The sequence below is a fragment of the Chinchilla lanigera genome, unplaced genomic scaffold (assembly GCF_000276665.1).
Source record: "Chinchilla lanigera isolate Chin_1 unplaced genomic scaffold, ChiLan1.0 scaffold00056, whole genome shotgun sequence".
NCBI lineage: Eukaryota > Metazoa > Chordata > Mammalia > Rodentia > Chinchillidae > Chinchilla > Chinchilla lanigera.
Genome location: NW_004955457.1, coordinates 12,655,432 through 12,671,525, shown reverse-complemented (window position 1 = coordinate 12,671,525; position 16,094 = coordinate 12,655,432). Strand labels below are relative to the sequence as shown.

At 40.8% G+C, this 16,094-nt stretch overlaps 1 protein-coding gene across 4 annotated transcripts in view; it reads left to right on the top strand.

Moving 5' to 3' along the window:
• Positions 1-16,094, top strand: part of Kiaa2012 (KIAA2012 ortholog) — a 139,188-nt gene that overhangs the window by 26,003 nt on the left and 97,091 nt on the right. For 3 of the 4 annotated variants that reach the window (XM_013520729.1, XM_013520727.1, XM_005397059.2), the window contains exons 7-10: positions 48-190; positions 2,437-2,605; positions 12,748-12,855; positions 14,610-14,756. In XM_013520729.1, coding sequence (XP_013376183.1) covers positions 48-190; positions 2,437-2,605; positions 12,748-12,855; positions 14,610-14,756 — 567 coding nt within the window. The remainder of the gene's footprint in view (positions 1-47; positions 191-2,436; positions 2,606-12,747; positions 12,856-14,609; positions 14,757-16,094) is intronic. The other variant, XM_013520728.1, reaches the window with a different exon arrangement.

Sequence of the window (16,094 nt, the reverse complement as noted above, 5' to 3'; positions counted from 1 at the left end):
CCCATACCTGCAACTAAGAACTTCTCTTTCCGGTCCTGTTTCTGCAGAAAAACAAGGGACCGAGAAGCTCTGCAAGGCTAGAGGCGGCCACCTCTTACCAGAGCCTCCTGCGGAAAGATGCCTTTTCCCTCCAGTAACATCTGCCGCTGCCTCAGAGCACAACACCTCTGGGGAAGTAAAGGGGAAGAAGGTATGTGTGCGTGTATGTGTGTGCATGGGTGTGTGTGTGTTTAACCCCAAACTAGAAATGAGGCCACGCAAAAGGGTATCTCGCAGAGAACTGGCCTCTCCAGCTTCTGAGCTTGCCAATGGAGCCAGAATAGAACCGGAGTAATTTAATGCTGAAAATCATGAGGAATGAGGAATTCCAGTTATACCTTAAAGCATATGCTATCACCACTGTCTCTGAGGGCAACAGAATCCTTTATTCTCCTGAGGGTTTAAGGTTTTCTGCAAACAAGTAAGGACAGAATCTGAGCCGCTAAGCAGTTGATCCACTTTCAAACTCAAAATGCGGGTGAACTTGAACCCAGCAACGATTTGCACCAATGAGAGTCTGTCACCTCTGCACATGAAGGTCAGAGGTTGCAAGTTTATCAGGCCTCTTCAGAAGTCAGAACATCTTCTTTCAGAGATGTCCTCTGCTATCTCCAGCCTGCTTCGCAGTTCTACATGGTCATGGGTTGTGGGTGGTTTGGAGGCCCACAGGCCTGCGGGATGCTCCGCCTCGTAGCAGCTGTGAACAGGCCACGCAAGCTCACCGTGCCACAGTGACCTTACTGCGTGCCTGGAGAAAGACGACGGCCTCAAACTGCTGGTGGAAGGATGCAAAGAGATGGTGCACCTCTAGGAAATAATTCTATGTCTGCTTGGGAGCTACCAAAATGTTAATCAGGTGTGAGGATTCCTGTCCCTGGAGGAGCCATGGGCACTCTGGCAGTCCTGGTGCCAATGAAGGAAGTTGTTTTCAGTCTGTTCAGGATTTTTAGATATCCTGTGTCTGAGCTGATCTAAACTTTTCCATCCACACCACAGTGGTCTCTTGGTTCCTTTGGAACAGGAATACACAGCAAGCCTGACCCCCCAACACACCCAGAGTCACCACAGACCTAAGGCAAGCCCTCATCCATACCCAGCCAGGCTCTTCCTTCAGCCCCTACGTCTGCTCAACAGAGGGGAGCAATGTCCTCCAAGACAGTATATTAACACTCTGCATAAATTTCTAGTTGGAATAAAGAAATTAAGTCCCGTCAGCCACACTTCACACAAATAGTTTGAGTTTCCACTCATTTCTCAATGTGACCCTTGTCAAACAAAATGCACAAGGTCAGTATTCAAAAAGGAGCTGCTGGCGGCAGCCCGTGCCTGACAGTGAGGATCTCGAGGAACATAAAGATCCTATGTGCTTGTGTTTGTTTAATCATTTTCTTAATGTCTCTAGGCATGTAGGATGCTTATGTATGTCTTTTATCATTTTTTTTTCTTTTGGAGTACAGAAAAAAATGAGAATGTTTTCATTTTTCCTCCTATGAAATCAAACTCTCTGAAACCCAGCACCATAAACACTTCACAGAGCGGAGTTCATATGTTAAAAGTTGCAAACTGAAAAGTGAAATTTTCAACAACTTCTGAATAACTGGAAACAGAAGGCTCTAATTACTATACTTTTTTGTATCTCTATCCCATATGTGTGTAAATGTGTGTGTGTGTGTCTGTGTGTTTGATGGGGACAGAAAACAACTGGGCTAAATTATTCCCAGCTATATTCATGTTACAGAAGTATGAAGAAACTTAGATTTTTCCCCTCTAGGAGCCAACAAGAGTTATCAAACTCCAGTGAAAGAAGAGTCCACTCTCAAAGAAAAAAGCTATTAAAATAATCCTACTTCAAACACTATTATAACTACAGGTACTAAGTCGTGGAGCCTTCTGAGTCACTTTCTGAGGTAGGAGTATGATTATTCCTATTCCACAGAGGAAAAAAATGGCAGCCGGGAAAGCTTATGTAAGGGAAGCAAACACAAATGCAAATTCCTGTTTCCTGCCCCTTCTTACATCATCTATTGCACGGTCAAATGTCCTTAACAACATATGTGTAGATTTCTCCTTTTCAGGGTGGACAAAGCTCAGTTATATCATTTCAGTCCACTTCATTTTCCCTAGTGATTAAAGAAAGACTATCCTCTCAAAGACTCAAAAGTTACTCATGTTGGTGATTCTCAGAGAAATCAAAGGCAGGAATAATGGGTGTATGTCGAGTTCCCAAGAGCCCAAGTGCAACAGTGCCACCAAAGGCAGAGACTCAGCACTCAGCCTTCTCCCAGCAGCTCCTGGTGCAAGAAATATAATAAAATAAAATGCACTATCATTTTCTCAGCCAGAAGCAGGGCTGGATACCTGCCATGTTGATTTTTTGTGTGTTTAAATTTTCTCCAGGCACCATCAGCTTTGAAATTACCTCCTATTTTGGAAGAGCCACCCAGAATTCTTGACCCCCTGAGGAGCCAGTTTAAAGGCAATGAACCTCCAACAGAGCTCTTCATCATTCCAATGGAGATTCATTTCCACACTCCACAGCCCCCAAAGGAAAATGCCTGCAAAAGAGGTGGGTCCCCCGCGGGTGCATGCTCCTATGGGAGCCAGGTGAGCCAGAAAGGAATGAGATTTGAGGTCATGCCAACTCAGCCCACTCCCAAATCATGGCTGAGCTACTTCAGAGTCATCTTCTTCAGACAATTTTCCCAAAGAAGGAAAATCTAGAAATAGGTCTCTTCTGATTACATTCAATTCAATTTTTAAATATCTATCGAACCCTTCATTAAACAGTGTGTTTTGCTAAACTGTGGGAGGAAAGGAAAGCAGGCACGCATGACAATAACTCCAGTGTGCCCTTGGTGCCACAAAGATCAAGGCTTTTCAAGCCGTTTACAAAAAATTAAACACAAAGATACATGATGAAAATTTACATGATGAATGTTTAAAATTTTATTACAATAAAATTTTACATGATGAATGTTTAAAATTTTATTACAATAAAAGATACATCACCCTTAATCCCTCTCAAATATTCTCCCTCCCTTTGAGCCACTCATCCCATCATTCTTGCCACGTTTTGAAGCAGTTCTGGAAGTCCTCTTTGATGAATGACTTTATAAGGTATGATCAAAAATGTAGTACATGCTGCTGTGACATGCCAGCCAAAGGAAAGGCAGCCTCCTTAAAACAGGATGGTGTGCCCTCACCCACCTCATTCAACAGATCCGGCACTGTGTGACTTCTGGCTCATCCTCAAAGTCAAAAAAGGACCATGGAAGGTACACATTTTCAATTGCTCCAGGACACTGAAGCAGCCACTAAAGTGAAACTAAAGACTTGAAAGAGAACTTCCAGAGCTCCTTCAGAAAGTGGCAAGAATGGTGGGATAAGTGTTCAAAGTGAGTGTTTTGAAGGGGATTAATGACAGTATGACTTTTACTGTAATTTTAGAAAACATTTTAAACCTTTGCCATGTTTTTAGATCATACTTTGTATGGCACAAAACAAGTCAACTGAAATTGAATTTTTTTAAAAAAAACTGGCTAAAAGGAGCAGAGAAATAAATGGTCCCAGACACCTGGTATGAAAGAACTGCTTTAAGTAAACACTCAATGTACCTGAGTTTCTTGGAAGCCAAGGTAGAAAGAATTCTTGAATGTTTTGACCTTCATTTTTCAAAAGAAAGGTAAGGAATTATCCAAAGTGTCATTTTCCTGATTTTTAAAAATTTTTATTTTTGTTAGTATACGTTTTCAGCACACAATGATTATATTCATCATGGGGAGCTGGTGTCTGCACATGACACATCTTCGTTCTTCTTTCATGCCCTTTCCCTCCCCTACCTCCTCCATCTCTACTTCTTGGTCCCCATCATATTTGTAAAAGATCTATCTCCCTGTTGCCTATTATCTACCTTTTATTTTGCTCTTTAATTTATTTATGCTTTGGGTTTCTCATATAAAAGAAACCATGTGATATTTAAGCTTGTGTGACTAATTTATTTCACTTAATATTATGGTCTCAAGGTGTATCCATTTTCCTACAAATGGCTCAAATTTATCCTTTTTTATGACAGAGTAGTACTCTGCTATGTACAAATACCATATTTTCTTTATCCAGTTATTTGCTGATGGACATATAGGCTGCTTCTGTGATTTAACTCTTATGAGTTTGCTGCTATAAACATGAGGATTCATCTATTACTGTCATGTGATTTATTTAACTCTTTTGGAAAGATACCTAGTAGGGGAACAGCTGGATCAAATGGAATTTCTATTTTTAGTTTTTTGAAGAAACTCCATAACAATTTCCATAGTGCTGTACTAGTTTACATTCCTACCAACAAATGTAGAAGGATTCCTTTTCCCCGCAGCCTCACCAGCATTTGTTATTACTTGATTTCTTGATGATAGCCATTCTTTGTGGAATAAGACAGAATACGTATGCTGTTTTAATTTTTATTTCAGTAATAGTCAGAGATGATGGACATTTTTTCGTGTATTTATTGACCATTTGTACTTCTTCTGAGAAATGTCTATTCATTTCAGGGGTTCATTTTTTTAATTGAGTCTTATTTTGTGGGGTCTTTTTTAAAAAATTTATCTCTTCAGGCCTTTGGTTGTTTCCTTTGCCACGCAGAAGCTTTTAAAACTTGATCTAATTCCATTTGCTGACGTTGATTCTTGATGTTATTTTTTGTATAATTAGGGGTCTCCTCAGAAAGCTCTTACTTATGCCCATCTTTGAGTTCTACCTAATCTATCTTCCAGCTGGTTACGTGTCAGTGTTTTAATATTCTACATCTTTGATCTATTTTGATTTCAGTTTAGCACATGCTGAGAGACGCAGGTCCAGCTTCAATCTTCTGCATGTTGACGGCCAGTTTTCCCAGCACCATTTGCAGAAGAGATCTTTTCTCCTCCAGCTTATGTTTTGACCACTTTCCAAAAGATCAGACAGCTGAATGTGCCTGGGGCTGTTTCTGCATCCTCTACCTGTTCCACTGATCCACATGTCTGTTTCTGTGCCAGGGTCATGCTATTTTTAATCACTGTATCCTTGTAGTATAACTTGAAGTCCGGTAGCATGATGCCTCCTGCTTTGCTCTTGTTGCCCAGGATTGCTTTTGCTCAGTGGCCTAGCCAGCATTCCTGCCTAACAGGCCAGTCTTTCCATTTGCTGCCCTCCAACATATCTGATTTTTGTTTGTTTGTTTGTTTGTTTGTTTTTCTCCGGTACCGGGAACCAAACTCACGACCTTGCGCTTGCCAGGCAGGCGCTTTGCCGCTGAGCTAAATCCCCAGCCCCCCTCCAACATATCTGAATATGTTAACCTATTAAAATAGAAAACAAATGGTATATACAGAAAAACATACATATTTCAATGTAGTTGAATCTTCACTGTGTTAAAATGAAGTAAATTTTTACAATATAATTTTCCTTTTGGCCAATAATGCCACCCAAAAAATGTGCTGCCCAGGGCAAACCACTGCCTCTGCCCACCCCTCCCCAGCGACGCTACTACTTTTGCTACTCTGGGTCTCTTCCATACAAATTTTAGCATTGTTCTCTCGTTCTATGAGGGATGCTGTTGGCATTTTAATTGGCATTAGGTTAAACCTATATATCACTTTTGGGAATATGGCCATTTTGACAATGTTGGTTCTGCCTATCCAAGAATAGGGAGCCTCTTTCCATTTTCTGATGTCCTCTTCTCTCTCCTTTCTTAGAGTAGTGTAGTTTTCATTCTTGAGGTCTTTCACTTCCTTGGTTATGTTAATTCCTAAGTATTTAATTTTCCTGAAGGTATTGTGAATGGTATTGTTTTCCTAATTTCTTTCTCAGGAAGTTCACTGTTGGTGTACAGGAATGCTATTGATTTTTCTGTGTTGGTTTTTGCATCCTGCTACACTACTGAATTTGTTTACTAGTTCTAAGAGCCTTTTGGTGAATTTTTGGGGTCTTCTCTGTAAAGGATCATGTCATCTGTGAATAAAGATAGTCTGAATTTATCCTTTCCTATATGTATCCTTTTATTTCTTTCTTTTTTTGCGGGGGGGATTGTTTCTGGTACCAGGAATTGAATTCACGACCTTGCGCTTGCCAGGCAGGCGCTGTGCCACTGAGCTAAATCCCCGGCCCGCTTTTATTTCTTTCTGTTACCAGATTGCTTTGGCTAAAGTTTCAAGAACTATGTAGAGCAAGAGTAGTGAGAGTAGTCATCCTTATCCTGCTCCTGATTTTAGAGAATTATGCTATTGGCAGTAGGTTTATCATAAATGGGTTTTATCAGATTGAGGCAATGTCTTTCTGTACCTATTTTCTCTGCAGTTTTTGTCATGAATGGATTTTGTCAAAGGCTTTTCTGCACCTATTGTGATGATCACATGATTTTTGCCTTTGCTTTGTTTATATGGTGTATTATATTTATTAATTTGCATATGTTGAACCTTCTCTGAGATAAAGATTTCTTGATCAGGATTTGACATTTTTGTCACCTCTTTCCATTCTGTGAGGCTGGTTGCATCTGTGCACATTAAAGAGACTGGTGTGCAATTTTCTTTTGGTGGTTTGCTTTGGTTTGCTTTGGTTTGGTTTGGTTAGGTTTAGTTTTGTTTTGAGGCAGTCTCACTATGTCATTCAGGCTGGCCTTGAACTTAGTATTTAACCCAAACTGGCCTTCTATTTATGGCAATCCTCCTGTCTCAGCCTCCCAAGGGCTGGAATTACAGGTTACACCACCACACCCAACATTTCTTTTTAGTTGAGTCCTTGTCTGCTTTTGGAACCAAGGTAATACTAACTTCCAAGAATGACTTTAGTTCCATTAAAGAGTTTGAGGACTATTGATGTTAAATCTTCGCTAAAGTTCTTGTAGGATTCAGCAGTGAATCCATCAGGTCCTCAGCTTTTCTTAGTTCATAGGGCTTTTTTTTATAACTGCCTGAATTATATTTCTGTTATTAACTAATTTGGGGCTTTTATATCTTCTTGATTCAGTTTTTGATAATTTATGTGTATCTGGTAATCTATCCATTGCTTCTGGGTTCTCCAACTTACTGGAGTACAGATTTTCTGAGTAGTTACTAATAATCTTCTAGATTTTGGTGGTGTCCATCATAATTTTGCCTTTTTCATTTTTAATGGCCTTGATTTGGGTCTTTTCTTTCCCTTCCTTTTTAAATAAGATTGGCCAAAGATTTGTCTATTTTGTTTATTCTTCTGAAAAACCAACTATTCGATTCATTGATAGTTTTATTTTTTTAGTTTCAATTTCATTAATTTTGGCTCTGATCTTTATAATTTCCTTCCTTATACTAACTTTGAATTTGGGTTGTTCTTATTTTTCCAGGACCTTGAGCAATATCATTAGGCTGTTTATTTGGACTTTGTTTTTGTGATATAATACTCACAGCTATCAATTTTCCTCTTAGAACTGGTTTCATTGTGTCCAATTAGTTCTGGTATGTTGTACTGGCATTCTCATTTGATTCTAGGAGCTGTCTGATTTCTTCCTTGATTTCTCCTGTGACCCATTGATTATTCAAGAGTGTATTGTTTAATTTCCATGTGTTTGCACAATTTCTGTGGTTTCTTTTATCATTGATTTCTAGTTTCATTGCACTATAATCTGATAATATGCATAGGAGAATTTTGATTCTTTTGTATTTACTTAAGCCTGCTTTATAGACTAGAACGTGGTCTATTTTGGAGAAAGTTCCACATGCTGCTGAGAAGAAAGTCTACTCTGTTGTTAGGTGGAGCACTCTGTAGTTGTTTATTAAGACCATTTGTTCAATGGTATGGTTCAACTCTGATATTTCTTTGTCGATTTTTTTTTAATTTATTTGATCAATTTGTGATAGTGAGAGATTTAGGTCCTTCACTATAATTGTGCTGATGTTTATCTGACTTTTTTGAGACAGGGTCTTGCTATGTAGTTCAGGCTGGCCTCAAACTCACAGTGATTCTCCTACCTCAGCCTCCCAAGTGCTGGGATTACAGGTGTGTGCCACTACAACTAGATTTTTCTGATCTTTTATGTCCAGTAGTAAAGTTTGTTTTATGAAGCTGGGTGTGCCAATGCTCAGTGCCTATAAGTTTATAGTAGTTATCTCTTCCTATTGAATTGTTTCCTTACCTAATATGTAGTGACCATCTCTGTCTCTTCTGATCAGTTTTACTTGCAAGTCCACTTTGTCTGAAAATAGGATAGCTACTCCTTGTTTTTGGGCTTCTATCACATGGCATATTTTTTCATCCTTTGATTTTTAGTCTATGCATTTCTTTTTAGATTAAATGTGTTTCTTGTACACAACACACCATTAGGTTTTATTTTTCAATTCAATCTGGCAATCTGTGTCCTTTGATTGGGGAGTTGAGAACATTCACATTAAAAGTTATTAATGAAAGACATCAATTTATTCTTGTCATTGCATTATTTTCCTGTTATTAATTTCTTATCCCCCACCTTTCTCCTTAACTGCTCACTCTTCCTGGTATATTCATTCCATTAGACTCTGACATTGTTTGCTTCATAGTATTTTTCTAGTACAGCCTTGAGAATTTTTTGGAGTGCTGATTTGGTGGTCATGAATTTCTTAAAGTGCTGTTTGTCATGTAAAGACCTTATTTTTCCACCAATTTTGAGAGACAGTTTTGCAGGATATTTCAGTTGGGGGTTGGAAATTATTTTCTTACAGCTTGAAACACTTCACTTCAAGCTTCTGACCTTTTATGTTTGTGTTGAGAAGTCATTTGTAATTCTAGTGTGTTTACCTTTATAAATGATTTGTTCCTTTTAAGATTTTTGTCCTTGTGTTGGACTCCTGGGATTTTGACTATGATATGTACAATTTGGTTATAATGTGATCAGTTCTTTTCTGATCATGACTTTTGGAGTTCTGTGTGCCTCACATACTATATGTTGAATTCTTTTCCTATATTCAGAAAGTTTTCTGCTATCATTTCTACAAATAGGTTGTTTTTTTTTTTGGTTTTTCTCCGGTACCAGGGACCAAACTCACGACCTTGCGCTTGCCAGGCAGGCGCTTTGCCACTGAGCTAAATCCCCAGCCCCTACAAATAGGTTTTTTATATCATTTGTGCTGTTTTCTCATTTTTCACTAGTTCCACTTAATCTTAGTCTTCTTTGCCTTATCTAGCAACTGTTGGAACCATTTTCCATGTTCTTTTGTTGTTTTTAAGGTGTGTCTAACTATATGATCACCTGCATTAGTCCCATCTTCTAAATCTGACACTCTGTCCTTACATTGGTCACTTCTGCTGCACATACTGGCAATAACATTTTTCATTTCCTGGTTTTCTCTTTGGTACCTTTTCATGGTCTCTAATTCTGCACAAAACTGGTCATTCATGTTTTATATAGTTTTGTTTAGCTCAGTTAGCTTTTTATTAGTGAGCTCTGTAAGTTCACTGATCATTTTGTTTATTAAATCCATCATCTGATTAGTTACATTATCTTTGAGCTTGCTAAGCCCCTTACTGGTCTGCTTTTTGTCTCTTCTATCATTTTTTTTGGGGGGGGTGGTTGGTTTTTTTCCAGTACTGGGGATTGAATTCATGACCTTGCACCTGCCGGGCAGGCACTGTGCCACTGAGCTAAATCCCCAGCCCCTCTTTTATCATTGTATGTAATTCAGCTGCTTGACTTTTGGTTTCCTCCCCATCAATGCCCCATGGATCACTTTGGGGAGTTTTGAGGTTTTAGCAGCATTTTGTTGCCTTGTCTTTTTGTTTCTAATTGTGGGGCAGAGGGTGCTCACTGAAGTTTGTGAGTCAAATTTTTTTTTTTTTTTTTTTGTCTTTTTGAGACAAGATCTTGCTATGCAGTTCAGGCTGGACTTAAATCACTTTGTAGTTCAGGCTGGCCTCAAACTCTCAGCAATCCTCCTACCTCAGCCTCCCAAGTGCTTAGATTACAGGCATGTGCCACCACGCTTGGCTTGGGTCAATTTTTTATAGTGAAAAGTCTTTTTGATAGTATGGAGATCTCTTTAGAGTATGTCTGCTTTTCAGTGATATACTCTGGACATGACCTCTGCCTCTGTCTCAAGATCTAACCACCTCCATTAATTTGGGATGGAGGAACCAGCATAATTGATCCAACACACAGTTCTCCAGAAATGAACTGTAGTATTGTTAATGACTCAAAGACAAGCCAGACATTGCCATACAGTAAAAACCAATTAGTAGGAACAACTATACCATCCTGGCAATAGCAATAAAATCAGCCACAATGGGAGAGTCAAAGACAAACTGGATACTGATGTAAGAACCATAAAAGCTATCATTATACCAACCTTAACCATAGAACAGAGATCTATAATTATAATATAAATATAAAGACAAACAAAATATTGACATGGAGTAAATATCTACTAAATATAACAACCACAATACCATTAACAATAGAAAACAATTCAACAATAGTAGCATTGTCTAAAGATTAATAAAGCTTAATAGCAATACTAGTAGAGAAGAGGGTAGGGAAGGGGGAAATGAAAGAAGCAAAATTTGAACTATAAAAGAAAGGAAGATGAGGAAGAGAGAGAGTAAAATCCTATTAAGGAGTAAAAGACAATTAATAGAATTAGATAAAAGTAACAGAAAAGAGCAAACATGAAAAAGTAAAAAGAAAAAACAGAAAGCAAAAAGAAAAGAAAAAAATCTCAAGCCAGTGAAGAAGAAGAAGGAGAAGGAGAAAGGGTCGGGGAAGGGGAAAGGGAAGGGAGAAGGGGAAAAAGAAGAAGAAACCAAAATGTGCTTTTAAAAAATGACTGTATGCATTTGAATGAGTGGTTTCTTTCCAGGGTCTACGATACTGGAGTCTATCAGATATGGGGCAGGCAACGGGGGATAGTGAGTCACTGCTAAGACCAATTTTTCTTCCACACCCACTCTTTTGTATGTGAATGCTGAGTCCTGCTCCACCTTTCTCACCGGGCATTGTCAGTCAGTGGCTTCCCCTCTAGGGCTCTAGTCACTCCAGGCAGCTCCCTGGTTCCATATTCCTCTGTGTGCACCAAGTCATAGCTTTTTCTGCCTAGTTTTATGTCCTGTGGGTTTATGAGGTACCCACCTTTCTCCAGAGGCCCCTCTGTCCACACACCCAACATTACAGCAGCCATCCAAGCTGAGGCACATCCTTACTTATGTTGGTAGATGGAGAAAACAAACAGATCATTAAGCCCTGTGCTGAGTATAGAAAGCAGGGCAGGGATTCAAACATACCACTGGACTTCATGCCATTTCAGACCCAGCCGCTTCTGAAAGCCACACATTAGTGGCCTGGTTTTTGACCACAGAAGGTGGAGCCCCAGTGTTACTGGCCTGAGCTTAAACTTCTCAGGGCTCGATGTCTAGTCCATGCCCTCCCAGCAACTGTCTCCTGTGGATAGCTCTCACCCAGTCCCTGTGGTCGGATGACACCAGAAACCCTAAAGTGTAGCTGTTCTGCAGCTTAGTCTTAAACAGTTAGCCCCTTCCCAGAATGGCTCCTGATTAACTCCTCTCAAATATGGCAGGTGCTGCACTGGATTTCTTCTCCAGCTCTAGCCTGCTATACAAAAGGAGTTCCTTTCAGAGTAAAACCCCATGGTGTTTTCGCAGCTTCCAGAAGCCATGTGGTTTTCTTGGGTCTGGTGCTGTCAGCCTAGTCCACCGTTATTCCCTGGAGCTGCGGGCCCTCTCTGGGCTCACCTTGCATCAGCGGAGTCAGGTTCTCCCTTTCTTGGAGCCAGGGTCAACTTTCCAGACTGCTTTGTTCCTTTCTCTGCATTGTGCTCCATTTTCTCCACCTTTGTGCAGTTGCTAGTTTTCCTGTCGGCTCCCGTGTGGTTCCTGAAGATGTGCTTCTTTTTTTTCTCTTCTCCAAGTTGTTGTTTTCCAGGTGCCTCAATTTCCAGGTCCCAGAGAGGCTGCACTTTGCTATCAATCTTTTGAATTAGGTTATTATGTAACAGAACACATGACTTCTACAACCCTCATAAGAACAGAGATTCTATCCTTCCAAACCAAGTTTGAAGACAACACGTGCCAGGAAGAACCAACTCAGGACTTAGGAAGGCATTGTGGAGGTGGCTTCTCTGTGAAATTTCATCCTGTGTCAGAAGGAGAAATTCTTTCTGACCTTCCTAAGTCATTCTCTAGTACTCATGTCCAAGACAGGTGCTTGTTTTGGGACTTCACTGGATAGTCCGAGGGAAAGATGGCTCCAATTTTGAGGTCTGAACTCTGTAGAAAATTTAATCCGAAACCACCAGTTATTTCTTAGAGAGTTTTGACTCCTGAGACATACAGGCAGCCACTTTGTTCTAAGGCTCCGTGAAATTCTCATTATGAAGAAGAATGCCTATTTGTTGAGTATAAATAAGAAACCAGTCAATGCAAAGGGGCACAAGGGAACTTTCTGGGGTGATGAGTGCCTGTCTTCATTGGTTGTGTGGATAAAGACGTTTGTCAAAATTCATTGAATTGCACACTTATGGTACTTCCATTTAAATTTATGTACTTTTTACTTTTCAAAAAAAATTACTCAGCTCCTTAAAACAACAACAACAACACATTGGGTTTTTTGGTACCAGGAATCAAAATCAGGACCTTGCACTTGCCAAGCAGGCGCTTGTACCACTGAGCTAGATTCCCCAGCCCAACACATTATTTCTAAATGTAGGTTTTATTATTTTCCAGGTATTGTGAGGCCAAGAGACGAGGAGACAATCGCACTGAAAATATCGTCGGTTACCCACAGTTCTAAGAGAAGGGGCCATGTCATGCCATGCAGGAGGCAGAAGGGGGGTGGGTATGGTCAAGAATTTTTATATTGTGGTTTCTGTAGGAGGAAGGCAGAGCAAGTAGGCTAAGCAGATTTAGGATTGATTAATTTGAATATTGTGGTGGGCTCTAAGTTATCGGTGCGGCTGGCCCTAATTGCCTGGTACTGGCCCCGGAGTGATTACGACAGGGGGATAGTGGTCCATGCATGTAATTGCTCAGTGAAGGAGGTAATTAGAGGTTAGGACTCTGGGTTGGTCGGTTTGGAGATGACACATTCTCTCATGGACAAGTCACTCGGGATCTCTAGGAACTGGTTTGTCATGAGAGGGATGGTCAATGGCCCAGATGCTGAAACATCAAATAAAGAGACACTTGAGACAAGACCAGTCACAAAAATGGGTTAAATCTGATTGTCTCCCACCGTGACACTGACAGATAGGCTGGCAAGACTGCCAGGCCAGATTCTTTTTTTTTTTTTTTAGAGAAAAGAACAAAAATGAAATAACAAAAACAAAACAACACAAAAACTATAAAAATGACACAGAATTTCAAAACAAGATGATAGGAAATTAGCAATGGTTGTTGTATTACATGTTGCTATCTTCAAAGCAGTTGCTCAGGTTACCAGAGAAACTACTCAAATGGAAAGAACAACTGGGATGAGAGAAAGGAGAAAAGAAAGACAGAAGGAAGGGAAAAAAATACATATATATACACAAGTTAGCTAAGATAATTGTACTATTAATTTCTATTGGTTTATTGAAAGGAACAGATTCTTAAAGCTATTAGTGTGAGCTTGCTGGCATATTGTTATGTGAAAAACAATAAAGTATAAAGGCAGTGGATCTACCAGGTCTTTCCTTCCTTTATGTGTCAGTGAGGACTCTTACAGTTACATGTGTTAGAAGCCTACCTCATACCACGTTAGGAAAGGAGGAAGAGAGGAAGGGAGGGAAGAAAAGGAGAGAGGGAGGGAAAAGAGCTCATACAAGAACCAGCTAAATCCAGGACCTCAGAAAATATCATCTGGTGCCCATTAACAGAAAAAATGCATAAAGAAAATGTGATATTATATATATATATATATAATGGAATATTATTCTGCCATAAAGAGGAATTGAATTATGTTATTTGCAGGAAAATGGGTGGAGCTGGAGATCTAATGCTAAATGAAAGAAGTCAGACACAGAACATTAAATATTGCATGGTGTCTCTTACATGAGAAGCCTAAAATATCAATATGAAATGAGTAAAATAAAGAAGAGGTGGTAGGAAATAAGAAGGCAGACCCTTAGCAGATGGGGAGAGGGCTTGGGGAGGGGAGAGATAAGGCAGGTGGATAAAGGAATCAGAAATGATCAAGATATGCTACACTTGTGTACTGATTTTCCAAAATGAATATCACTATAATGTATTGTAAACATACATAATAAAAGAAAATCTCATCTGGGCAGCATTTGACTAAATCTCTCAGCGCTGTGAGCCCCTCTTCCCCATGACTCTTACCCCATGCCACAAAGGTGCCCTTCTGCAGTCCCGTGGCAACTCCCTACCTGCTCAGCTCAGCAGAAAGGATTTGCCTCTTGAGAGCTCCTGCCAATGCGCCAAGAGCCTTTGCTGTGTCCACTATGGGGACAGGCACCTGGCTAGAGCAGGAATGGCCCTCTCTAACTGCAGGCTTCAGGCCCAGGCCCACCCGGACCGCACAGCATGCGCAGAAAGAGAGGAAAAAAAACAGCCCTCCACTCCAACCTGGCTTTCTCCTTGCCTCCTAGGTGCTCCGCGTCCTGAGTCAGAACCAGAAGGAGAGGCCAGGCCTTTATGGAGGCCTCGCCGCCACAAGCATGCCTCCTCCGAAAGGCCTAGGGCGATCAGCGTGCGTCTCCCGGTGCACCACAGCAGAGAGACTCCCTCGCCGCCAGGTAGCTCCTGCCTCCCACCAGCGTCCCGCAGGCATCTCAGTCCTAGGGGCAGCGAGGCCAGACAGCCAGGGGCCAAGAAAGGCCGAGAAATGGGAGGCCAGAGGCGTGGTCACCGAATCGCAGCCGCCTGCAGGCGCCTCTCGCTCGCCCAGCAGCTGCCTCGCCGAAGTGCTTCAGCACAACTGACCCTGTGTCTGGCTCGCAATTACTTACGAAATCATCCCCTGCTGGGTTTTCTGGTTGCAAACGGAACATGGCACCAGATTCACCAAAAAACTGCTGCCCACCTTTGCAGTTAATCTTGTTTTTAAGCAATTAAATGTCCTTTCTAGTCTGTTCACTCATTTAAAAGTCCATAATATCGAGGAAATGCTTCACAACAATTTTTCAGAGCATTCCTTGACCATTTGAAATTATATAATGGAGTCATCCAAATGTGTATTTTAATGTGTGATGTACCTTGGGAGTAATGGACCATATTTAGGAAGCTCACAGTTTTCAGAAAACCAAAAACCAAACCTTCTTTTCAAAGGACACAAGCAAGGTGACAGTGCTGCAGATGTCCAGTGACCACTGACCAGTGGTACTCGATGCAGAAAGGCATGCATCAGCTTGTATGAAGTTCTGCCTCCCTGCCAAGCACTGCTCTTGGGTTTTTTGTTGGTTTGTTTTGTTTTATCTGGGGGAGGTGCCGGGGGTCGGAGCAAGGCCTGTGACACACAAGGCAAGCACTGTTCCACTGCACTATATCCCAGCCCTTTTATATTTTTATCTTTTCTTTTTCTTTAGTTTTTTCTGGTACCAGCCAGGAATCAAACTCACGACCTCATGCTTGCCAAGCAGGCACTGTGCCACTGAGCTAAATCCCCCTACCTTTATATTTTTATCTTGAAACAGGGTCTCTAGCACTAAATTGCCCAGGTTGGGGTTGAAGTTTTGATCTTCCTGCCTCAGTCTCCTAGCATGTGGACATCATAGTCGGATACCACCACAACCAGTTTGCTTGCTTATTTGTTTGTTTGTTTGTGGTAAGGTCTTGCTCAGTTGCCCAGTCTGTCCTGGAACTTGAGATTTTCCTGTCTCAGCCTCTCAAGTACCTGGCATCACAGTCATATGCCACCACGCCCAGCTCTTTTGTTGCTTTAAATATATTATCTTAGCTACTCCTCACAACAATCCTGTGCTCACTCATTTTGCAGTTAGTTTTTTGTTTTTTGGGTTTTTTTGTTTGTTTGGTTGTTTTTTTTTGTTTTTTTGCGGTACCAGGGATCGAACTCACGACCTTGCGCTTGCCAAGCAGGTGCTTATGCCACTGAGCTATATCCCCAGCCCTTTTTT